Source organism: Gouania willdenowi, chromosome 3 (genome assembly GCF_900634775.1).
Source record: "Gouania willdenowi chromosome 3, fGouWil2.1, whole genome shotgun sequence".
Taxonomy (NCBI): Eukaryota; Metazoa; Chordata; class Actinopteri; order Blenniiformes; family Gobiesocidae; genus Gouania; species Gouania willdenowi.
In genome coordinates, this window is record NC_041046.1 from 10,399,708 (window position 1) to 10,426,858 (window position 27,151).

General features: G+C 37.5%; 1 protein-coding gene across 1 annotated transcript; it reads right to left on the reverse strand.

Annotated features, from left to right (window-relative positions):
* Window positions 1-2,916: 2,916 nt before the first annotated feature.
* Window positions 2,917-26,449, reverse strand: pnoca (prepronociceptin a). The gene is made up of 3 exons (XM_028440438.1): window positions 26,352-26,449; window positions 6,548-6,681; window positions 2,917-4,404 (listed from the first exon to the last, which is right to left on the reverse strand). The coding sequence occupies exons 2-3, from the start codon at window positions 6,665-6,667 to the stop codon at window positions 3,787-3,789; spliced, it is 738 nt and encodes a 245-aa protein (XP_028296239.1). The 5' UTR covers window positions 6,668-6,681; window positions 26,352-26,449; the 3' UTR covers window positions 2,917-3,786.
* Between the last annotated feature and the right edge of the window lie 702 nt (window positions 26,450-27,151).

The following is a 27,151-nucleotide window of genomic DNA, read 5'->3' on the forward strand; positions in this document are numbered from 1 at the left end:
ATTGTTATTTATTTTAGTAGAATAATTTGAGAACATTCGCAAGATTTTGAAAAAAAATATATTATTTTTTTCATCAAATTGAGATTAATAAAATGAGTGCCATCATGATCTTGTAATATAGGAAAATAGTACATTTGTATCATGTGTATTTGAAGGGGCTGAGATATTTTTATATTTATAACTGAATTATTTTTTAATTTACACAATGATGCATGTTTTTTTGTCATTTTTACATTCTTCTTAGGGCCAAATTACATGCTCCAAAGGGCCAGATTTGGCCCCCGGGCTTTGAGTTTGACGCTTTTTATTGCAACCAACTTAATACCATAGTAAACTCAAAATTATAACTTGTCTGTACCATTCGTACACTTACTGAAAGAATATAATATTAATGAAATCATAACAATAACAATGCTATTTTTTATGATTATTCCTATATAATATAATATAATATACAGTTTCGAACATTTCTATATTACACCCTAAAACAATAAAATTGATGCATGTGATATTTATTTTTATCCTACAGAACTGTTTTATAATAAAAAACAATTTGTTTGTATTTTGTTTTGAATTGTTGAATAGTTATTGAGTTTTATTCCCAAACTTGAGTGGTAAAAACTGTTTTTTAAAAGATCCAAGCATTCTGTATCATAGCTGTATATAGCTGTTTCCGATTGTGCAAATTCAGTGAACAATTGTACTTTGAGATTGTTGAGTGGTTTTTTTTTTTTTTACCTCTATTGATTTACAAGCACTCCTGCAGTCTACTCCACACACACAAGATGGCAGTGCTTAGTCACAGCTCGGTCTAGGGTTGCCACTAAGAGATGACAATAAGGGATGCCTACCACACAGCTTCTCAGTATGGAGGACCAACTCTGCCATAGTCAAAAATAAAAATAAAAAACAAATAAAAATATGATGAATTAAATAAATCACAGTGCATCCAGAATACAGCCTTATTCCAAATCGTATTAAATTAATCTCTTTCCTCAAAATACCACATAAATACAATGTGAAAAACTTTTTCTTTAGAGTTTTGTAAATTTGTGAAAAAAAGAAAACTTAGAAATCACATTCACGGCCTTTGCTACACACTTTGTTGATCCACTTTTGGCAGCAATAACAGCCTCAAGTCTTTTGGAATATGTTGCCACAAGCTTAGCACACTGAGGCAATCTTATGCCTGGGATACGCAAATTATTTTCTTTAATTTAATTTTTTTTTTTTTATTAGCATCATATAGTATATTGTAAAAGTAATAATTTCTGAAAAAATTGTACATCTGCGTGCTGTCTGTGCCTTATAATTAAACATTTTAGTAAATACAATCTCAAAAGACAAAGTCTTGGCGGCAAACCCCTCCAGCTCCAATCACAGGATTTAGAGAAAGGAGGGGTGAGCAGAGACCACGAAGGAGCCTCTTCATTGGCTGCCGCGATATATAGTGAAGCGCGTGCACGGTGCAAACTTGTTTTCAGTCTTGGTCTAACTTTTCTTCTAGACAGGTAATCTAATCTTCCATTTTCCTATATTTTGTGTGCATCCTTTTGCATGGCGACGTGTTCTACCGGTAGTGCACGTTCAGCTCTCGTGCTTGATTTATGAGAGGAGGAGACTGGAGGAATTATCAGAGTGGGGGACGGGATTTACGTTTTGATTTCAGCCATGCCCCTCTGTCATGGATGAAGAATCAAGTAGCGCAGCTTTAAGGAAGTTTGGCTCATTCTTCTTTGCTGTACTTCTCAAGCTCCATTAGGTTTGATGGGAGAAGTCTGTGTGGCCATTTTCAGATCTCTCCAGAGATGTCCAATGGGATTCAAGTCTAGGCTCTGACTGGGCCACTCCAGGACATTCACTGAGTGGTTCTGAAGCTACTCCTATGAGATCTTTGCTGTAAAAATTATCCTTCTGAAAAAGAAACCATTGCAACAGTCTGAGGTCCAGAGTGCTCTGGAGCAGGTTTTCATCCAGGATATCTGTACTTTGATGCATTCAACTTTCCCTATATCCTGACTAGTCTGCCAGTTCCTGCTGCTGGAAAAAACATCCCTATAACATTGTGGTGCCCCCACCATGCTTCACTGTAGGAATCTTATTGGCATGGTTATAAGCGGTGCCTGGTTTCTTACAAACATTACGCCTGGCATTCACGCAAAGAGTTAAATCTTTGTCTCATCACATCAGAGAATATTGTTTCTCATGATCTGAGTCCTTTAGGTGCCCGATCTGTACTCTAATCTGTATGCCTTCAGGGAGAACGCCCCCTCCGTCCACACCTTGAATAATTTCACAACTCGGCCTCAAGGGGAATGGGGCCCATATACCTTTAACTACACTGCTTAAAATATGTTTAATCACTGAATGAACCTGTTTTTCACTCTCACTAATATATCTACATGTAGCCTTTCCTTGTTAGCTTGGTATGCAAGAGGTCTTTGTTCAACTGAGGGTAAACTGTGTTTGTGGGTTTCTCACAATGGGGCACATTTTCCTGTAGCAGTTGTGTGTTGTTATTTGCGGTATTTATTCTTGAAGGATTTGTTTTGTACTTTTGATAAACCTCTTCTAAAACCCCTTACCTCCTACACACTTGTCCAACTAATCCTGACAGTAGCTATATTTATAGGGTTGTTGCAAGGGTGGCAATTGTAGTGCGTCAACATAAAATTCCTAATATGTTTGGTCCTTTGTGAAACATGATGCTCTGAAAATAGGCTAATATCTGATTAGGGAAAATAACCTGTAACTGCGACAATAATCAGTGACTGTGTAAATTATGCATTGTGCAAACATGTTGTGTTTAGTGAATGCATGTAAATGTGTATATGTGTGTGGTGCTGCTGTTAAAGTAACCCATTTAGAATTTGTGCATGCTAAAAAGTTAAGAAGAAAACACTACGGGACACAGAATCATTTGCTGCAGGACAAGCCACAGAGGAAATAGCAAACTATATTTATTAACATGTTTAAATTTAGCTATTTACAAGTTTTATATGGGCAACAAAATCAGTTAGTAGTACTAGCATGGTTGAAAGAAAGTGTATACACACAGGAGAATTGCATCCTGACACAATGGCAAAGATGGCACCCTCATCCAACATAGCATCAAATTGGCAGATACTGTATATCAGTGTCTCAAAACGGTTTGGCACGGTGATAAAATATTAGATTTACCAGTGTTTTTCAATTTTTTACCACAATTTACACACAGTATGTTTACAGTAATGGCAGAACATAAAACAAACATGTATCATGGATCCTTTAACAGCGACTGAGCTCTGAAATAATGCCATGACTTTATGGTACTACAAGAAAAGCATTAGCATGAATGGCGTTATGTAAATTGATGTGGGCCTAAACTGCCACATTGACATTTTTATGTCAAGTGATTTTTTTTTTCTAAATGAAAACTTTTGGATGTACTTTTGTTATATTTTGTTGCCTACTTGGGTTGCCATCTCTCTGAGGCTTTCTGATCATGTGAACATGAAAATTCTGGCATTTCTTCACGTTTCCCATGAAAAATAAAGAGAGTGAAATGATGGATGGATATTTTTAACGTCACTCTATAAAGTGTTTGGTGCAACACCACTTACATAATTTTTGATTTGTGTAATACATCCCTTAATGGCCAGAAAAAGACTTTCCAACAATGAAATGTCACTTTAGACATCAATTGTTTAGACAGTATTTTGTAATAAATGAAATATATGTTTAAACTTTAAAACATCAGTGATAAAATAAACACACACAGACAAAATAGATTTTCTGTGTGTTCTGCTAAATTTCATTCTGTTGAGTGAGGTCTTCTGCCACACTATTGAACTCAGTGGCACGGGTGCTCATTCCCAAGTACTGCTTGAGGAATTCACTGAAGCGTTTTTGGTTGTTCCATTTCCGAGCTGACTTCCGAATACCGATGAAGCCACCGTATCTTTTCTGGTACGATTTTCCTGGAGAAATCAATTTTCTGTAACCGTGCCTTCCCTTGACAAAGCTTCCAAACCTCTTGGAGATGCTCACTGCTTCGTCGCCTTGTCCTTTTGCTTCCACATCCACATCCCCTCTTTCCTGTTCTGCTTCTTCACCATCATACTCTTCCTCTACGGATAGGGCGTTTTGTGATTTGTAGCCTGTATTTAGCAAACTGCCCTTAACACCCATATTTCTGTCATTTACTCTGAGGGCACGGGCAACGTGATCAAATGTCTGAAGGGAAATGGGAAGCTGCATCTCTTCCATTTTCCCGTCCTCCTCAGGAAGCAGAACATCCACCTCCTCTTCAGACCTTTTCCTCATAGAACCACCAAGGAAGGAAGTAGGCGACAGCAAAGCTTTATGGCAGAAATCCCAGGAGATGGACGGAGAAACGTTGCCTTCACACTCAATGAGACAAAGCTGAAAGAGACAAAGCAGGGTTGGGGACAATTACATTTTTCAGTTACAATTTCAACTACCTATGTTCAATTACAATTCAATTATGGTAGGTACCAGCATTTTTTTCCAATTACAATTAAATCAAAATTATTTGTCATCCTCAGAACGTAAATTACCATTACGTTCTCAATTACTAAAGTTCAATTACAATTAATCATGATTACTGAGTTTGAAATGAATAAACTAATAAAGTTAACCATCTCTGATAATAACGGGTCCTAAAACAGCTGTAAAATAAACTAAAAACAAATATCTATCATCTAATATCTTTCCTATCTATTGGTTACCTTGATAGGCTTTCTAATCAATGAAATTATAGGTTTTAATAGTTTTGGTGTGGACATCTGAGCCTTTTTTGTGTCAGTATACTGGTAAAATGTGGGAAAGCTTAATATGAAACATATTTTAATAATTGTTAACTATATATGTGTAGAAATGTACATAGAATTGTAACATTGTTCCACAATTTTGCGTTAAATTGTAATTGACAATTTTTCATAGAATTTTCATTGCAATTACAATTGCAAAGTCAATTATCTGAACTCAGTTACAAATTTATTATGATTATGAGAACAACAGATTTTCTTTTCTTTTCTTTTTTTACTCTTGGAAAAAGAAGGGAAAAACAACAGATATTATAAATGAATTGGAAAAAATTGTGGAACAACATTGAGCCCCTGCATTTCCCACTGGATTTACATATATATATAAACAGTTGTTGGAAATGTAGTATAAATCATTGTTCAGACATGAGTTCCCAAAATCAGCTGATATTCTGAATGTATTGATAAGTTAGCCTTTATATAGTATTTTTAATAATATGATATTCAAGTCATCAAATACATTTACATCACTACACTATTTTAAAAAATAGGGTTTGGGCGTAAAGGATTTCTATGGGATAAGTAGGCCACTGTAAGAGAGTATTGTACATGTAAATATTCTGAGTGTATGTGAAGAATTGAGGATTTCTGTGAGAAATAACATTATCAGCTTCAATGACAATAAAAATAAAGCAGAATTTTCCGTATGCAATTATAAGTAACATAGCATACAAATAGCATTTTATCTACAATGATTTGGACGTCAATAGTATGATCCGTGACACAGATGTGTCCTTAGCCAAACAGAAACACCTTTGAGGCAGAAGCAGAAAATGGAAACAAACATTTATCCCCAGGAATTAATTAGCAAAACAAATTAAAATTTAAATGCCAAAAGGATAATTTGTTGAGGCAGTGACCGTGAGGGAGCTGTTAGGAGGATGGAACAACTACAAGACAATCGGGACAATTACACATGACAATACAACGCTAGTACACCTAAGCTTCTTCATTTAAAGCTGCAATATGTTTTTTTTTTTTTTTTAATTTGGTTAAAAATCCATAGTCATCTTATCATATTGTATTGCATATTGTAATTGCAAAGTGTTCTGAGTGGACAGTGAATCTCTTCTCCTGGCCATGTAAATGAGCTTTAGAAATACAGGAGCCTGACGCTGGACTTCAGCCATTCTACCAACAGGACAATCCCATGAGCTGTTTTAAGCATTACTATTGGCTGCTCGAGCTGCTTGTCATAGATCCATGTGTGTTCCCAACCTAGGAGTAGGGACAGTCCCATGGCTCTACTGTATATTCAAGCTGAAGTCTTTAACGTGGCTTTTGGCACAGCGGTTACACGGCAAAGCAAGAGAAAAAAGGAAGGCCAAGGTGGAAAAACCTCTATTTAATATTAAACACACTGAGCGATATGATACAGTACTACTGCACAGAAATGGACTGGCTTTTTGTCTCGTGGAAAATTTGGGCTGTAGCCTGTGCATAGGTGACCAAGAACTGCGCAACAGAAAAAGAAACAACCTAAAGTCTCAAAAGACCATTTCACTGAAAACTTTGACAGTGAAAACAGTTACTGTGTTTAATGGCACTTAAAATATTTGTATATTATGTACATTATATTAAGAATTGTATTATTTCTAATTATATTTGGGAAAACTGTAATGAAAACTTGTGACCACGGAGGGGTTCGTGTATGGGCCTGTGGTGTGAAATCAACCACAGCAAATGTGTGTTTGTGGGTGTTTGTGTGTTTGATTCCTCACCACAGTGTTGAAATTGATCTGCTTGGGCAGGATGTTGGTGCAAGACAAGCAGTCGTTCTGGCAGTCACTCAGTCCAGGATCGCACAGGCAGAGAAGCATCAGAACCACCACAGTCTTCATGGTCCCACCGTCAGCTACACACACACACACACACACACACACACACACGCACACACACACACACCCCCACACACACACACACACACACCACATTAATAGACAGAATAGCAGTGACGTGCCCTGACCACTAGGGTTGGGTAGGCACGTTGCAAATCGAGACCACAAATGACAATTTCATATGTTTTGCTGGCAAGTGTTAATTCAATTCAAATCAACTTTATTTGTATAGCGCAATTTACAACAAAGTCATCTCAATGCGCTTATCAAAATATAAAGTTCATAATAAGAAAGAAAAAACCCTTGTGTTGGAAACACAGAAACACGGAGAAAATGACAACAACAACTCGGAACAGCCTCAGTGAGGAGCATCCACAAAACCAATCCTTCCTTTTGTACCATTCACTGTAGAAAAGTGTGAAACATTTTCTGACCTTACCTTTGCTGAAGGTCTGGTAATTCAGGTGTCCTCAAAAAAAATTCTTTTCTCTAGCGCTGTCATCCTGACTGTATTGTTATCCCGCCCACTCGCTAGAGAACGTAGCAGCAGCGGTCACATGATATCAATTCACTAATGCACTGTGCATTTAGCATAGCACGGTTACGTCCAAAGGCAGCATAGAGAGCTGCCTTTGGACGTAAATGGTTGTCATCTTGAGGAACTGACTGTGCATGCAAAAACACATAAAAAAACGCTATGGGAACAGAGGCAGAGCAGCCGTGTGCTTTTGGGAGGGGGCATGGCCTCCTCCTGCCTTACAGCGGAGTGAGACGGCAGCCGTTCCAAGAAATAGCGCTGTTTAGTAATTTGGGCGATGAAACGCACAAAATGCGGACACTTTCAAACTTATAGGTACTGTAGGCTATTGGAAATGGAAAAATAAACAATTTATAATTATATTATAATTAAAACAAATAATAAAAACATAAGCCCTGGACATTACGAATGTTCAATTAAAAACTAGCATGCTGTCTCCAATCTGGCACAACCCCGACTTTAGAAACAGAAACACCGCTCTATCTAAAAACATGGGAAGAGAGCGGAATTATTCATCTCCAAGACCTCTTTGAAAATGAATCTAACCTAAACATTCAATATAAATAAAAGTAATTTTCTTCAGTACTTACAAGTAAAAGAGACAATTAAGAAAAATACGGCAATAGATCTAATGACCTTGCAACCTCCAGAACTGGCCATATATATGAAAAAAACCTCAACAAACTCAAACAAAACTCTCAAAAATATACAGAGCACTCTTGAACACTAACTCTAATCACTTACCGATCACTAAATGGGAAGCTGAGCTCTCAATCACCATGAACACTGATTTCTGGACAGAAATTTTGTTGTAATACTTTTAAGATGACTAAAAACACAAATCTTCAGCTAATTCAATACAAGGTCCTCCACAGATCCCACATTACCCAACAGAAAATTTATAAAATGGGCTTCTCCCCAACAGACATCTGCTCTCAGTGCACCCAGGGAACAGCTGATTCATATTTATATGCCGTATGGCTTTGTTCGCCAGTTCAACAGTTTTTTTAATTGAACAGCTCGAGGACATATGATAAGAGTTGTTCTATTTCTTTGTGTAATTTATTCAAATTTATAGTCACAAGTAATGTTTTAGCAGGCTTGCTTGTTCCTGCAACCAAGCACACACGTAGGTGCAGTAGTAGTTGTGACATACAGGTGATGATATTCTTGCTTGGCATCTCTCTCTGTCGCGCCTCCTCCAGCGCACTTTTGGGCAGCTGCAGGGTCATCAGCTGGTACCACCTTTCACGGACATTTTGCCTCCTTGCCAGTACATCTCCCAGTGGGGGAGCAAAGGCTTATTGGGGACGTCTCCCGCCACCCCCTGCAGCTGCTCTCATTGGGGTGTTGCACCCCAACTCCAATCCTTCCTCCTTAACCAGTACTTCACCTTCTCTGCCTCCTCCGCCAGCTCCTTTATTGCTTTATTGCTCTTTATTGCTCCCGACATTCCTGCATGCCAGAGAAGCTGGATTACTGATTTCCTACAAAATCCCTACATCCAACTTCCGAGGGGCTGATGGTTGCGGTCCAACCTCCCTCTCTGCACTCTGCTGCTAGTTCAGAGTACTTGAGATGCTGATGATATTTCCTCCTCCCATTGCACAGTGAGTTTGATGATGAGCATCTCTTTTTGGGGCTGCAGACCACATTACGATGTCAAGTCTTAATGAGGTCTGTGTGATCACAATAGGAAAGACAATTCTAGCATCTCCTGGTCTGACAAACTTGATGTCTGCATGCTGTGAGACTGAGGAGTTGTTTGCATCAACTCTACATCACTCTGACAACGTCTTCAACACCTGATTGTGCCGCCACCTAAGGCGACCTTGAGACAGCGCAACACTGCATCCCGCCAGGATGTGCTGAAGCTAGTGTTGTAGTAGTCAAGACCGGTCTTGGTCTCGAGACGGGTCTTGAGACCAAATTTTAAAGGTCTTGGTCTTGTCTCGGACTCGGAAGCATTTTGACTCGGTCTTGTCTCAGACTCGGGCTGCCCGGACTTGGAATTTTCCCTCAAGACCGTTCAAGACCAGCACTAATTCCTGCTATTTTTAAACTTTTTTATAATGTGATAATAACGCGGAGAAGAAAGGGATAAAACAATCCTTTATTCATTATTTAATCCACCCCGTATAATGACCGCAACCTTCCTTAATGTGACTGAGTGACGTGTGTGACACACTCACACACACAAGCAGGAGAGAGAGGCGGGAGCTAAACATGTCCGCTAACGTGTTGGTTGTTAAATTTGGTTTCACGAACCACAAAGAATACATTTGTAAAAACACAGCAAAGAGGAAACACTCTGCGGTGTGTAGGTGACCAGCCATGTTATTTCTTGGCAGAAATACTTTTAAACACTTGCTGTACATTCAGCTGACATAAAAATCTCAAATATGTAGAATAATTGTGAATTTATCAGTAGCAGTAGTAGTTTTAATATCTTAGTTAATCTTTTGCAGTCACCTTTTTTGTTCGTCAAATGTATTTAAAAAAACTAAAGAGAATGTTATTTAACTCGAACATTGTCACAATTTTATTTATTTATATATTTTTTTAAATTAAAAAAAAATGTTTATGGTCTTGGTCTCGGTCTCGGCTCCCGGAAGTCTTGGTCTTGTCTTGGTCTTGGTGCATTCTGGTCTTGGGCGAATCTTGGTCTTGGATAGTGTGGTCTTGAACACACTAGCTGAAGCCCTGCACTGACTCTGCTACACAGAGGGCACTTCTCCTCACGTCCAAACCATTGGGAAAGGTTTCAGAAGCAAAGAAGTGTGTCACATGCTGCCTTGACAAGGAAGCTGAGCTATGACTGTGGGGTTTTCCAGATGCCTGCCCAGGTCAAGGCCTTAGCAGAAGGAAGACTATGTAAAATCTGAAAGGGGAGTACAGATATCTTCTTGGGCTGCTAGGATGGGCCCCCGGTGAAGCTGGCACAAATGTGATTAGCTGACTTAATCACAAGACAGACCAGCCCTGCCCTGTGGCTTTAATGGTCATATGAAAACAGTGTCTATTGTGTGGGTGTTGGACCAGGCAACAGAAACCTTTGTAAAGAGCAATACAATCTAACAAATGCTCCAAACTACTCTTCTCATGTGAGAACATGTGAGTACATTTGAGATGTGGTTTCCTGAACATCACAATTCACACACAATTGAATTATTATAAATTAATTAAGAAATGTACAGTTTGATACCACAATTACACTACAATGTAGTACAATGGGTATCACAAAGTCATACACAGTCATGTAACAGGTTGGAACAGGTTTGCTACAATATTAACTTTGCTCAAGGTTTCTCCAGCATAATAAATTATACAATATCTATAACATTATACAGTGGGTTTTAGATGTCACTACGTTATTCCTGAGCTTTAGAGATTAAGTTGACAGTGAAGACAATTTGGGCTGTTATGGAAAATAGTTCCAAAGAACAAAATGCCACATTTAGATTATGTAAATCATATTTTTTTTATAACGTCTTTTAATAGCAAAGCATTTGATAACTGTGTTCCACTGGTTAAATGGTGAGAGCTGTTATGGGTAAGAAAAAAAGTCAAATCAGAAACTTTAAGATTGAGGAAATGACGATAAGCCAGTTTTCCCCAAAACACTTACTGCTGAAATAGGAGAAGATGAGATTGTTTGACCTTTTTCGGGACGAAACATCGCAATGTGGTGTGTCTGACGTCAGAAGCACTAGAAGAGTTTTTATCTCATTAAGCAAACTCTTTATCTATTTTAATTAATGCCCCAATTAATGCCTCGGGCTACAAAATGACTCATTGTTTCTTGCTGACAAGGGCTGTGAAAGTCACGTCTTTAATATTCATGTCATACTTTTTTACCAAGCTTACAAACACGTTAAAGAACAAGTGCATAGATTCGTACATACTTGCTGTCTATGCATAACACATGGTTTAACTATATTTTTACTTTACCTTTGGCATTTTTCAAATTTAATAGGAGAATTAGAATGAGACTTTCTCAAAATAATTGCACAAAGGCTCCGACATTTTTAATTCAGGAAGCATTTCCGATTGGTCGAAAAAAATTGAACAAACTTTTAAATAGAGGGGACTGGTGCATCATGTGAAGGGGAAAAGACCAGTCATTAGGGCAGAAATATAAAGATGGGACACTCTTGGCAAATGGCTGAGGACTAGACAAAAAGCTTGGGTGTTAATTTAACTATTTTTACAACTTAAATGAAGATAAATGAAATGGGGTAGAGGAGGATGTCATAAAATCATGCAGGGCTGCAGATCTCGAGGACCTTAGTTACCTTGCTCTGACAAAAACTCACACCTATATTAAAACAATGTGTAGCCACTGTTATTTTAGAACTGAAGTTATTTGTTACTTTGAAATTTACCAATGAAATGTTCCAATTGCTCTCTCGGTAACATGCCTCACTGTAAATCGACTTAATTTCTCAAAACACACTTGAAGTGTTTCAAAGCCTCTTACGCACAAGAAGTGACAGGACACTAAAGGCTGAATCGTGCAACTACATCTGGACCTACGCCAAGGGAACAGCGCCAACATGACACAGAGGTTGACCAACAAGAGTTCTACTTCGAGGGAATGTGTCACTCTGCAACTTTATCACAATGTCGCTGCGGGTTCTGGCTGTGTGTGTGTGTGTGTGAGTGTGTGGTTTCAGAGAGACATTAAAAAGTTTTTGTTTATCTTCTGGTCACAGTAAAACAATGTTTAATGTTTTTTAAGCATTTTAAAATGCAATTTCTTTCTGTATTATAACTTACCCAACTGTCCATATGTGTATTATTTATTCTTAATTTAAGCAATGTCACACAAAAATGAGTGGTGTGATTCAGTTGCAGATAATCACACCAGTGCTGATGTTTCAGCACCACAGCACAACCTCGAGTGTGATATTGCTTTTATACAACAGTTCTACAAGCGCATTTTATTAGTTAACATTATAAGTGACAAGATACTATGACAAGTGAAGAGCACACAGGCTACGTTGACACTGCAGGCAAATGCGACCCAAATCTGATCTTTTTGCCCATATGCAACGTGTATCAGATCTGTTAAAGAAGGTCTGAACAGTGCGATTCTGATTTTTTCCGATACGTATTGAAACGGCCGAGGCGCTTTCTATCCTAAGTAGTTAGAAAGAAAATTCCACAGTGCGATACAGTATTTCGTTCATACTCCAACTGATTGAAGACGCATTTAATGTAGTTTGAATGATCACACACACAAAAAAATCAGATAAAAAAAATAAGACCTGCAGTGTAAACGTACTGTGGTGTGTAGCCCAAGATGTAACAGTAACAATATTCATATCAGCTGTTTAGCGGAGTGATATGATCCGTAAAAAGTCCCAGTGCTGTGTACAGTACTCTATATCAGCACTCCAATCAAATTACTTGGTCGAAACTAACTTTTGTGTAATATAATAATGTGTAATATATATAATATATGTACAACATGCAAACAAAGTATAAAAGTGTATGGAGCTGTAGACTTTAAACATAAGGTCATGTCTGCGCTTCTCTGGCAGCCTTCACAGTGTGTTGGCCATTGTTTGCTGTTAATTAAACATACGCAGACACTGTAGCTATGATCACAGATAACACACACATTTTGTCTGTGATTGGACTCTGTTTGATGGTTCTTTACTTGGGGTGTAGCCATGAAAGGAAATAATAAAATGCTTGCGCTTTTTGTCCATCTTGGTTCTGTCTTTGACTCAAGCCTTTGTAGAAACAACACTCGTACCCGTCAACAAAAAGTTGAAACATGGTGGTGTTGACTAAAAAAACGGTGATAGGGGAGGGTGTGGACCAATCACAGCTCTTGCAATCTGCGTTGTGTTGTTAAGTTTTTTGGGAGTTTACAACGTAGTTAAGACGTTGACCTGACGTAGTAGCATGATTACTTTTTCTTCTTTCTTGATTATTGGCGTGTTGCAACCAGTGTTGGGCGGTAATGCATTACTTGTAACGCGTTACCGCCCTAACGTTACTTTTGACAGTAACTAGTACTGTAACGCAATATTTTTTGAAAGAAATAACGCTGTTACCGTTACATTAGGGTGCATTTGTCCGTTACTTTGCTAGCTGCAGTGTACTTCCTGTTTACAGTGACGCTACATATTTTTGCGGGACGCCATGCCAACCACGGTAAAATAGAAGAAGAAGAATTATCAGCGTGTTTCTGTTTACATCACGTGCACCAATCATGGCGAGTCAATGCAAGAGCAGGACGTGCTTCTCAGAGTGGAAATACGCATATTATTTTACTCATCTGTCTCCAAAAGATGCATCGGTGAAGCTAAGCTAACGCTGCGTTGGTGGACGTGAGGGAAGCCTCTGCCTCGAAACAACAGCGTATGGATTTTAATGGACAGTGACTGTTATCCAGGGACAGGTCAGCCAAACTATTGCATGGTATGTTGTTGTAAATGAGCAGTCTGTCGCTGCTGCTGAGTCACTGCTAACAGCAGCTCGTTAGCCTGATATGTTTAGCATTGTGTAGCTGAGAAAAATGCTATGAATTTGTTTTTCCATATTTATTTTTATAAGCATTTTCAACAGCAGAATGTGCACTTGGAATATGCACAGCTTACTTTACATTACTGTGCTAAGGCTGAAAAATTACTGTTTTAATTTTGGATCATTTATGATTGTTTTATAACAGTTTTTGTAAAGCAGAGTTGGTCAAAATTTATTCTGAATGTTATTCAGATTGCTTTCATTTATTTATTTTAGAAGGTTTTTTGTGTTTCGGTTGAACATTATTGCTAGTTTTTGTACTTAAGCTGTAAGGGAACATTCTAAGGCTAAACACAACTGTTTTATGATGCTGAAGCCACTTTAATTTTTGATCTTTGATTTTGAAAATTATTCAGATTGTTTTGTGTTTTATTTATTTCACAATTCCTTGTAACATTTTCAGTTTCTGCTGGTCTCAGGTAAATAAACTGGTATTGAAAGAATACTTAGTGTTTGAGTCAGATTGGTAAAGACAAATACTGAGTAGAGTTTAGTACAGTGAATGTAAATGATTAGAAACTGTAGAGTTGGACACAATAACATTTAATTTATCAGAGGCTTTTATCCAAAGCAATGTTAATACAGGGGCACAGTTGATCAACAGTAGATTATTATATTATTACAGCACTGATATGAAGCTGTACGGACACAAATGACCCAGAATAAATACTACATTCTTTCATTCTAAGTAACTCAAAAGTTACTTTTTTCCAGTAACACATTACTTTTTGGTGTAAGTGATCAAAATAGTAACTGAGTTTCTTTGTGAATGAAGTCACCAACACGGTGCCCGTGGGCACCAGCTAGCCCGCATGTTTCATTTGAGGTGCCCTCATGAGTGCCACCAATGAGCTCCATCTGAAATCAGATTTACATTCCAGGATTTAAACTCACAAAGATAAATACAGACGACAGAAGTAGTTTGTATTTAGTAGAGTGAAATACTGCTGCCATGACAAAGTTTTAGTGTTTAATGGCGTCTTAAACTTTTTTATTTTGACTGAAACATTGTGACCAATGTTTTTAAGTGCTGCAGACTTGCTGTATGGGTTGTGGTATGTTGTATATAATATCATATATAAAATATATTGTTAAAAATGTTTGTAAAAATTGACATAATTGTTACATTTTACAAATGTTACATGTTATACGATTCGTTAAAAGTTGTTTGTTAGTACCTAGTAATATAGGAAGATGATCGTTTTCTATGAAATATCATGAAAATATCATGAAAAGTTACTACTGGCCTTCCTTATTGTCTTAGCCTATAATTGAAGTGAAAACATGAAAGGTTTGTATTTAAGAAGCTCTTTTCAAACTGGCAGCCCTTCGGATTATACAGTACCTATGAAGTAGCTCACAGTTAGAATGGTTGGTGACCCCTACTTGATACTTAATCAAGTCATACTACTGCGTCATGCCAATGCAGTTTGTATTCAAACTGGTGACCCTCCGATTACAAGCCCACTTCCTTAACTGTCACCGATAGCTATGGTAAAGGTAAGAATAAATGAAAAAAACAACTGCGTGGTTAGCTCCCATTTTTAATATACACCAAAAAACGTGACGTTTCGGGCTGAACGCCCTTCATCAGATTGCATCTTTGGACTTTTTTGATCCAGCACACTGCCTCAAAAAGGGATGTGCGTGTTTTTTTGTTTTTTTTTATTGTGCTACAAAAGGTAAGAATTATTCCATTATAAATTGCACTATGATGCTTAAGGCAAAAACCACTGTTTACTGTGACCGGAAGATAAACAAGTACTTTTTAATGCTCCTCTGAAACCATGTACACACACACACACACACACACACACACACACACACACACAAACTGTGTAATGAGCTACGCCGCGTCACGAGCTCAATTGGCATGATTCAGGCTTACATGATTACAAAGTGCTTACCTCTGTCCTACCAGGCTGTACCTTTATAATCTTCTTCTCTGTGCTGTGAGCACTATAATATCTAGTGTTTTCCGGTGCTTGTCCAACATGTGCACACTGAAATAAAGTGAATTCCTACGTTCCAACAGATATACAGTACCTCCTGTGGTTTTACTCCTGGGTCTGCCATGTTGTCCTTAGAGTCTTTAAAACGTAATTATTCTGGTCTTGATTAACTGATTAACCACTAAATAAACCAGTTAATCAGGTCATTACTGTACAGGGCTGCACTCAAGGCACAAGCGGGAGCTTTCCAGACTACTGGATGATAATTAGGACCACCTTTGAAGGAAAAATTCCATCATGTCACTGAAGTATTTACTCTGCATAAAACCCATGAGAAATGTCCCTGTGCTGTGGGAAGTGTGGGAATATCAGCATTAAACTCATCTTCACACTGAAATTGCAAACTTTGTAAAGCAAGTAAGTGCTGTTATATGTAGCCCAAGATGTAACAGTAACAATATTCATATCAGCTGTTTAGCGGAGTGATATGATGCGTAAAAAGTCCCAGTGCTGTGTACAGTACTCTATATCAGCAATCTTGAAATGTCTGTTGTCCAATCAAATTACTTGGTCAAAACTAACTGTTGTATAATATAAACATGTGCAACATGCAAACAAAGTATAAAAGTGTATGGAGCTGTAGACTTTAAACATAATGTCATGTCTGCGCTTCTCTGGCAGCCTTCACAGTGTGTCGGCCATTGTTTGTATTGCATTGTAAGTAGTTACTCTGCATAAAACCCATGAGAAATGTCCCTGTGCTGTGGGAAGTGTGGGAATATCAGCATTAAACTCATCTTCATACTGAAATTGTAAACTTTGTAAAGCAAGTAAGTGCTGTTATGAAATTCACAAGTTCTGATTTATTGATCTTGTCCTTTTACAAAAAAGCACACTTGAAGCATAGTCTTAAAAATCATTTCACATGTCCGATCAACTATGACCACTATTATTTTTCTCCATTATTGCTATTTCTAATTAAGGGTTGAAAGTATAAAGAAATTGCTCTCCTCCTGAAACAGCGACTTAAAGCTGGATTATTCCTGCATGGTTGAACTGATGAGCGCTCTGCAGACCTTTTGTCATGTATTTTTTAATCTCCTAAAAACGAAGTTGCAGCTAACTTTGTAATTTATGTAATTACTATGAAAGTGCTAAAGTCATATTCCTGACAATGCATTCTTAGCTCTCCTAACTCTGTTTTCTGCTGAGTGATGCAATATAGTCATGTACATATGGGATGGTGATAAAGGCAAGAAATATGTGTGTGTGCAAGTTCAGTAGAGCAGCTCAAAAATAAATAATTCCATCTTATATTAAAATTTAGAAGTAATTGATTTAATGTGTTAAGAATAAGTAATGACACATTGCCTTATTATTTATTCAAATGCCTTGATTGTACCTTGGTACAAGCGTAACACAGAACATACTTCAGTCCGTCTGATGCGTTAAATAGATACATTGAAGTCCAGAGTTGGGCAGTAGTGGCGTTACAAGTAGCGTTGTTACTAGCTTTACTATATTTCTCGGTAACGTGATCGTAGTTGAGCTACTTTTGTGGCCAAATCACGCAGTAACGTTGACAGAAGCTTCATTTTCTGGGGCATTTCTAAACTTTAAGTGCATCTTTTCCAGGTTAAGTAGCTATCCTTCTGCTGAGGATTTTACTCCACAAAAAAATGTTGTGTCAACTCAAAATTATATTTTGGGATTTGTGTAAATAACAGTTGTACAGAATGGGGTTAATAGAAATAACACTAAACACAGACAGATCCATAGCAAGGCTTTACTTTAAGGGTTACATTAGCCACTTACAATGGATTTCCACTGGATGCGTAACTGTACCGCCTCTGTCTGTGCTGCCTAACTGTTGCGGCGAGGACTCAAGAGATCTCGCTAATTAATGCATAATAGCGTGATATGTGTAGTCAATACAAAGAGAACCACAAAGCCATACAAACAGTTCATTGTTTCCTTGGAGAGGAGCAGAAGGAAATAGACTCGGTCCTGCGCTCTAAATCTTCCGCTTTTGTGGAGATTATTGTGATCCAACAATGGATAAGTGCAATATTTACAGTTTATGTGAAATACCAACCACTGTCGCTCTGTCCAGGGTCTAGCCCCACCTAACGCCTGAAGAAAGCTGGAGATACGCACCAGCAGACCCCCACCACCCAAAATAGGAGTGAGCCAGTCGGAGAATGGACAGAAATGTGATACGTCTTGAACACGGAGTATTTTATTTTGAAAATAAACCGGATTATTTATTTCGGTGTTTGTGCACTACATCCTGTCCCATGAATAACAGAGACTACAGGAAGTGGAAATTGACACATTGACTTTAATAGAAACGTATCAGCTCTATTGCTGTTACGCAGCAGTTATACATTATATATATATATATATATATTCCAAAGTATTGACATGGGGAAACTGAATCTTTTAAAAAAAAAAAATAAAAAAAAAAAAAATGTATCATTTTCTTTTCAGTGTACGGTTATACGGGCCCCTTGCATGGTCTATCAAATAAATTCACAAACTACATTTACATTTGTAATGTGACAAAATGTGTACAATGTAAAGTAATGACAGTTAAAATATTTAAAAAAGAAAAAATGACTTTGCTAGAAACAAAGCATACAGAGCAGAATGAATGCAGTTCATAATATTGATGAGTCACTCTGACAGGCCATTACATGTTATTTAGTGTCCAAAGGGCTTCATCTCGTCAGTAGAGTCACTTTGTCTGACAACTCTTTAAAGGCCCACTCAAAATACACTGTGTTGTGATGTACTATTGATGGTCATGGTGATGGTTTAGGACAGGAAATCTATATGTCAATCAGGCTGATTAAAGGGCTAATCTATATTCAAATCCTTTATACCCACGGTATACTTTTGTACACCAAATTATGCGCTTGTCAATCTTAGTTTTAGCTCTTCTTTTAAGTCTCTTTCTGCAAGCCTGGGTTTGGTTACCCTTCACTTTCTGGGTCAGTTTTAAAACCCAAGTGATTGTGGTATAACTCTCCTCTACTATTGCCAAAAGAACATTTGTATTTGTATTTGCTCTCTTGGGAAGTAAGTAAAAAAGTAATCTTTATTCATAGAGCGCTTTTCACAGGTAAAAACCACAAAGTACTGTACAAACATTTCAGTATCATCCCGTCTAAAGAAAACATGGAAAAACAGTCACAAATAACATGGGAGACAAGAAAGGGAGAACTGTGGGTCGCCAAAGAACAAGTACTGTATTTAGTGTTTTTAAAAGTGAAGCTGCCTGCCAATCTGAGAGTGAGAGGCCATTACAGACGGACACGCCAACCTAAATCAATTTTCTTCCGCAAAGCATCTAATCACGTATACGTCGATTAATGGTGAAAAAGTGTCGCTTGAATACACACTGAGCAGTCACACTAGACTCCTATGGATTTTTGTTGATTATGCTTTGGGATGAGGCAAAGACCTTTAATCTGTTTGTGTTTTCCACCCACCTGCACAAGAATTACATTGATTTAGCTTGTCCTCTGTTTGTCCTGTGTTTGCTCTTCATAAAAGTTGTCCCTATGTAGTTACACCTATAATTTAAAGATTAACGGCAAAGCATTAACAGGGAACGGTAAGTATTTTCACAGCTAAAGTCAATGTGTCTTTTGTGTAACACCAAGCTAGAAGATGTCATTTTAACTATGCTGTGATACTCCAGCTTTACAGACCATGCAGTATAATTGCTATATATAAATTATTTGGCTTAGAAGTGTACCATGGCTCAAAACTAATAGGAAAAAGACACTAAACATGTTAAGCCTAGACACGGTCAGGCAATTGATTCGGTCATAGGATTGCTTGCATCTGCCTGACACTAAGATGGAATTAAAAAATAGGTTAATATTGCAAAAAGTTAAGCAAAAAGACATGTGTAGTTAAATTTTGATAAAGACATCCTCAGTTAATTCTGTTTTTGGCCCACAATTCTTCACATTTCTCTATGTGTGCATGTGACTTGTGTCTCCCTCCTGTTACTGGTCTGTCTTTGGAGATGTGCTGGAGAATGGGTGTTCACTTCAAGGCGTCAGTGAGAGTAAGTGTGGAAGTGGCTGTGGGAATATGAACATGGGGGTTGAAGCGGGGTACACATAAAGACAATCGGGCTGTTTTTGTCCCAATTTACCCCCATCTTGACCATAGACGCAAACGTCAGATTATTTTATGTTCTTTAATATTATCCTGTGGTCTGAGGTGTGTTTAGAGTGAATATGTCCCGTTCAATATTTACAACCAAAACTCCTCGTGTGTGGGGAAAGCTCAAGACTAGAATTGTAAATCTTCGCCCAACCACAGGGTTGGGGTTCGGGGCTTAATTTCTATTATTTTACCACAGGCTTGGGTATGGTTCAGATGCTGCGAGGTAAATAAATTGTCAGGTGATGTGTTTTGATTAGTGTGAGAAGGACACACAAATGGACGCTTAGGAGGGGAATCAAAGGCTGGTACATGAATGATATGTGAATAAATGATGAAAAATGCATTGATCTTAAAAGAGATTGGCTTCAATTGGGTTTGGGCCCAGACTGTAGCCAATCAAGAGTTGAGCTGACTGAGAAACGCATAATGCTGTGTTCAAAAGAACTCTTAATTGAGTTTACAAATTAATGTGGAAAAATAGATACATTGCACTTTTCTGTACTTTATTTGATTGATTTACAGTTAAAAACATTATTTATTAAATTAAACCAACTCAAAGCAGCAGTATGTCATTTTTTATTTTTTTTTTGCATCATTTGGTAAAAAATCCATATGAACCTTTGAGCATATTGTAATTTAAGTGTTCTGAGAGGACACTGGACCGCTGCTCCTTTTCTTGGCCCTGTCTTTATTTTAGAAATCCACAAGTGTGACGCTCCTTTTCAGCCAATCAGAGATCTTTTTACAGAGTGCTCCTTTACTATTGGCTGTCTGACTAAAGTCAATTTGCATTCATGTCCTCTGTAGTAAAGTACAATGGCGGACGTTCCAGTAGATAAAGTCCTCATCACGGTAATAGGCACAACGGTTACATGGTAAAGCAAACGGGCAAAGGAAGACCAACGTGAAGAAGCAACACTCTAAAGGCACGAACATACTTGGGTCAAACGGACTCCACAGAGATCCACATGGACTCAAAGTGGACGTCCGTGACCACATACAGTCCGCCCCACGTACTGATTTCAGAGAGTGATAACAGACAGAATGAATTGTGTTTAAACCTTAAATAAGCATATCCAAGGTTGAGAGAACATGCACAATTCACTTGCAGTCTGGACGTGGAGTGGTGTTGGTCTGCTCTGACCTGCTGCTGGGATTCGCTGCAGTTGCCTGTGAGCTGTGTGGCGGGGGAGGAGCTCATTGCTTCAGCCACTGCTCAGGACAGTAACTAGAGAGTGACACATGCTTTCATGTCTCTATAACATCAGGAAACTCTCCAAAAACACAAGATAAAGTCCCTACATTCCTCACTAGTCTCTACTGAGAACAAAAAGTCACTAAGAGCTCCACAGTTGTGCGCACTCACGAGGATGCCGGTGAATTTGAAACGGTCTCCCAGTTCTCATACTGCAGCTTTAATTAAGATCAATAGTGTCAATATTTTCTGTACAAAATTCATTGAAGTAGAAGTGAGATTAAGATAAAGGGTAAAATGTATTTTAAGTTTAAGTTCATGTTCGTTTTATTTCCTGGCTTCTTGTGTTGGATATCCCTTCTGGTTTTCTTGCTGTGTCATTTCTGTGTTTGGCTTTCGGTTCGTTCCATGTATTGTACGGCCTGTCTTGAGTGCTGAGTGAGTAGGTTTTCCCCGTCTTGCTGTTTCCACTCAGGTGTGCCTTATCTGTTAATTGCCATTCTTCCTCACTACTAAAGGTGTGCTTGAGCACTGAGTGATTGGTTTTTGAGGTCTTTTAGATTATTTATCTTCCCAATGGATGCTTTTATTTTTAGGCCTGACTTCCAGACTCGAAACACCACTCACTTTGGTCTTCTTGTTGTTGTTGTGTACAGTAGTTTAAAATTGCTATTCCTCTGTTATTCGTGAACGGATCGGCTGAAATTTGGTAGGTATAGTCTATGGATGTGTACGCATCGACACTTGGAGCCCGATTTTCGATTTGGGGCCCCAAAGAAAAAAAAGGCAAAGTTGATTTCTCATTTATTTGCAAGTCAAATATTATAACGGTCGGTGGCACCGAATCATTGGCACATACCAAAATATAAATGGGGCCCATATGTGTCACATGGGCGCCAGGGGGACCCCGGGGGCTCCATTTTACAAATGACTACTCCTCTGTTAGTTCTTGTTAGATTGGAATGCAGTTTGGTATTAATACTCTATGAATGAATATGATGAGATGCTCAAAGCCTTTTTTTGAAATGGGGTAGGGGGCCCAGGGGCCCACCCCCCATTTTTGGTAATTTCCAAATTTATCTGAACATAGTTGTGTGACATATTGTTTCAAAGGTAATTCAAAGTAAATTACAAGTATGCATCGCACAATTTGATTAGGAGCCTGGGGGCCCACTCTCCTTTTTTAGGCAATTTCCATTTAAGTCATTTTCTCATTTATTTGTGAGTCAAATATTGCGACAGTTGGTAGTACCAAATCATTGACACACACCAATGTATGAATGGGACCCATTACTCCGTATGTGACGTGGGGGCGCCAGGAGCCCCCCAGGGGCCCCATTTTTTAAATGACTACTCCACTGTTAATGCTTGTTGAAGATCTATGAGCAGATGTCAAGAGCCTCTCGGAGACTTTTCTGAAAGGGGGGTAATTTCTAAATTTATTGGAACATAGTTGTGTGATATAATGTTTCAAAGGCAATTCAACAGAGATAACAATTTTACTCCGTGGAACCGAACGTGGTATGTGCTATTTGACGCAGACGTTCCGTGAGCCCGGCCATAGTTCATCAGAACTTGTTTAGATACCATTGAATTGTACTTAATTTGATTTTTTAGGTTCATACATTTCTGGACTGGTTTTGAACTTTTTCTAGAACAGCGGTTCTCAACTGGTCTCACCCTGGGACCCACATTTTCCCATAGTCATTAAATCGCGACCCACTTTTTTTTCTCTTTTTCTTATATTCAATCAACCAAATGTAGTTTTTCAAAAATAGCTGTTGAAAACACACACACACACACACACACACACACTTATATTTTATTATTAATTTTAATCTATATATTTTTCTGTGCAACATACAGTTCACAGTATGCCTGTCAAAAAGTGTCTTTCAAAATAAAAGACAAGTCCAATATGAGAGATATTAAGTATTTAATTATTTTTTGACCAGCTGTCCACGACTCACCCAGTAAAGGTCCACGACCCACTTTCGGGTCCCGACCCACCAGTTGAGAATAGCTGTTCTAGAACATATTTTTGCATTTTGTGTCTTAACCAAATGGAGTGATTAAAACCACCCCTACATCAACATTTCACCTATTGATAAATACATTTGGTTAATAATCACATTTACAAACCAAATTACATGTATGACTTTAAGTAGTTGTGGTGAATTAAAAACATCGGTGGAAATCCCTCCCCAACAGGTTTAGTGTAATTTATTTAGAGGTATAAAGAGAAGTGATATATCTTTATCAAATAGAAGTACTGTTACTTGATTTAAATTATACTCAAGTACCAGTACGTCATACATAAAATACTGAAGTACAAGTAAAAAGGAGCTCAATTTCACAATCATTTTAAAAGATTAATAATAATTTACTCTGTAGTGGTTGGGTGTAGTCATGTAGTGTAATTATTTTGCCTCTTTTAAAACATACTAAAAATGTAAAATTACTGATTTAGACATATACCCAAATAAGCAACTAAATTACAGTAATGTGAGTATTTGTAATTTGTAACTTTCACCTCTGCATTTATTTCCTTGGAAAAGAAAACTGTTTAACAACTGATACCTAACCACTGATTCCTTTTCAATGCCTTTAGTATTTGGATATGTTTTAATATACTGTGTATATATCAGCAATTTAATCTAATACTACAATTAAATTAAAGCTTTAGTGAATATATGATTATTGCATCACAAAGACTTTGAATTCCCTTTATGCAGTTCTTAAGTCATAGAAATATGAGTGATCAACAAGAAACACTTACGCTGGCAGGGTGATGTAAAGATGCATCTCTGAAATCCTTCATGAATGGAAAAATAATGACCCACGCTGTGCTTGGATGATTGTATCCTTGGATTAACTCTGCACGCTCACAACCAATTTTAGCCTGGCTATCAAGGCTGTGTACACTGTTACTGTTAATACACTCCTGGTTCCCCTTGTATTTTAACCTTGTGGTCTTTAAGCTGAAGACTGACAGTAGTTTATCCAGGCAGCTAATGAGGTGCATGAAGTGATAAAGGGGGAACCCACAAACCCACTGATACATGAGAAGAGTGGAAGAAATAGACCATGAGGGGTTTAAGACGTGACTCATAAAGAAAGGATACACGGACAATGATGAGGATTTTGGATTTTATCCAAATCTAATTCTATGTTGTGACATTGACTATGAAAAGTCACAGCTATTCTGATTCCTAAATCTTAGCAAATTACATATGACATAACATAAATATACAGTATAATGTTATCATCCACTGAGACATTTAACTGGTTTGTTTTCTGAAACTTAGCTCTTTACCTTAATGATTTATTTATATTTTATACATGTTCTTATTGTTTTGAATACTAATAGAGTTTATTGTTTATTGTTTCTGACCATGACTCTATGTAAATAATGCAATATCTATTTTTTCTACCTTGAAATAATGTTTTCTGTTTTGTAATGTGTTTTTCACAATGCTGCAGTGCACATCTTTGTAGATGTTCTTTGACTCGTTTCTTGGCATTGCCGTTTTTTTGCCGATTAAAAATGTCATGAAATCAAATAAAAATACGTGACTGGTTAATAGATATGCTATATTGTACATGTGGTGTAAATAGATAATTTCTCTGGTAGTTTAAACTGTATTCATGGTTTGTTTTTTTGCAAATAATACAAACTCACTCAGGATAATGTAACCAATGATATAAAGGGTTAAGAAACAAAACCCAGACAAATATTTAGAGGTCAAACAGCCTTGCTTTGTGTTAAATGCTTCACTCATGTTATCTTAAAATTAAAATGGTCAATAATAAGCCAACCAATATTGATATTGGTTGGCTTATTATCTATTTTTATTTATTTTATTTTTTTATTTAGGGTGAAATAAAGAGGAAGCTACAGAATAAACATGATCATTAAATTAATTACTAAGGGTTTTGTTTTAAATAAAAAGGGTCACATTTTATCCTAATGATAGATTTTTACTTAACAGTTAAAACACACTCCCCTCTCCGTGATCAGTACAACATACACATTAAATCATGTGAAGACACTTTAATAATGCAATGACAATAAGCTGAATGTTTTACAATCAATGGAAAATAATCAAAATATTACAAGGTTGAAGTAAATCCAGCATTGGTTTGAGCTGTCTGCGCTGACTCAGCCCTGCTGCATTAAAATTGAATTGTCTGCTAAAATCAAATGATCATAATGTATCTTAAATTGTCTTCAATGTTAATGTTTATCTAGCAGCTTCCTTTAAAGGCTTTTTTTGCACGACTTAAATGCATCCAAAATGTAATATAGCCTATAAAATATTATTATTTTAATTTACGTCATAATAGAAACGTGTGTAAATCAGTTCTGGTTGACTACAGTAACACTATAATAAGTAGGGGATTGAAAGAGCATTAAAACCTTTACTAAAATCATGAAATGAACTGAATGAGATTTTATTTTTTAATTTGACTTCACAGAAACACAATTTTCTATTAATTTATTGCTCGAATATGACTAAATTTTAGGATATGGACACAAATTTTTGAGTCAATGCATTTCATCACCTAAAGAAACCTTAGAGAGTCCCATAATTCTGGTGCAGATAATTTCATGAGCACTTAACAAATAACAACTAGATGGAACTGGCTGTTTGTGTATCTCTCCTCTGAGTTAAATACCAACACACAAAATACACACCATCCTCATCACCCTATGCCTTCAGTCATATTGTAGATTTATTATATATAACCCACCTGAAAAAAATGACCACTTTTAACCATTAAAGACAGTAGCTTCTTCTGCAAAGTTGATTCCTCTTATCATCAAGTAATAATCCTCGTTCAGAGTGTTCGATCAGCTCTGTTGTCACTACGCCATCGAGGTCAACTGTAGGGTAAAATCTGTGATCTGCATCTTTACAAGCGTTGAGTGCTGAGGAGTTCAGAGGTCGAAAGGTCTCCACATCCGAACAGTAAGTGTAAAATATATCCTTGGATGCTGGGAGTGGGTATAGGTTAAATAATGAAGACTGCTTGGTCACGTAGTAGGAGTAATAAACCACGGTGTTACATGTGGTTACAAACTAATTCTGCAACATTAATCCACATTCACTTAATTTCTTCATCAGTAAGTAGAAGACAGGTAGCTAAATGCATCACTGCATTAAAGATTGGGTTTGGTTTGAACTAAATCAATAAAAGACTGTATATAAAATAAGGATAATGCAAACTAAGAGAACAAACGCAGAGTGTTTGTCCTTCACAGGGTCCACTCACCTGTATCGAGGGTGAGAGCGTAGGTTCCTGGGAGAGTCCCGTAGGTGAGAGTTGTGGTACTTCGTTGTATGTTTCCTCTTGTCAGTCTCAGTTTGTTTTTTCTGGCTACATGGAGGCTGGAAGCAGCTGCTCTTATAGCTACCCCCCTCCTCCACTTACACCCCACCCACCCACCCCCGAGTCTCACTCTCTCCTCATCTCTGTTTTTTAATGAAAGAAGGAGAGAGGGATGGATGAAGAAGCCACGAGAGAAGGAGCGAGGAGAGAGACGGTAGAACAAGGACAGAGGAGAAGGAAGATAATGTAGATAGAAGAAAGAAGTGAAAAGGTAAAAAATAAAGTGGTAAAAATCCAAGAGGAAAAGAGATATAACCTCTTTAAATCAGAAAACAATTATCAACTAATTACTGAGATTAGATCAGTGGTTCTCAAACTTTTTTGGCTCAAGTACCACCTTTCTCTTATTTCTGAATCCAAGTACCCCCTTTGTCTGACTACAACATTTTGCTCAGAATACTGTGAAAGAACAACTATAGAGCATAATGATGGAAGGAATGAGTGAAAAACACACATTTTAAAGAATTACATGGTCAGTAATAGAATGAAAATGTATTTTGTGCCTCTTTAATAGATTTATTTCTATAGTTTTTATTTCCTGTCATCTGACCCTTGTATTTTCAGTTAATGTTCTAAACAAGATCATTTCCATCATCTTTATTATGTTTATCATGTTTTTAATGTTCATTTTTCATTTTCTCTCTCTCAAGTACCCCCTTGTAGCCCATCGCCTACCCCTCAGG

Excerpts from the sequence above, each read along its gene's own strand:
- pnoca (XM_028440438.1), bottom strand. The coding sequence starts at position 6,667 with ATGAAGACTGTGGTGGTTCTGATGCTTCTCTGCCTGTGCGATCCTGGA. Across the intron at positions 4,405-6,547 it reads AGATCAATTTCAACACTGTG|CTTTGTCTCATTGAGTGTGA; the intron begins GTGAGGAATCAA and ends TGTCTCTTTCAG.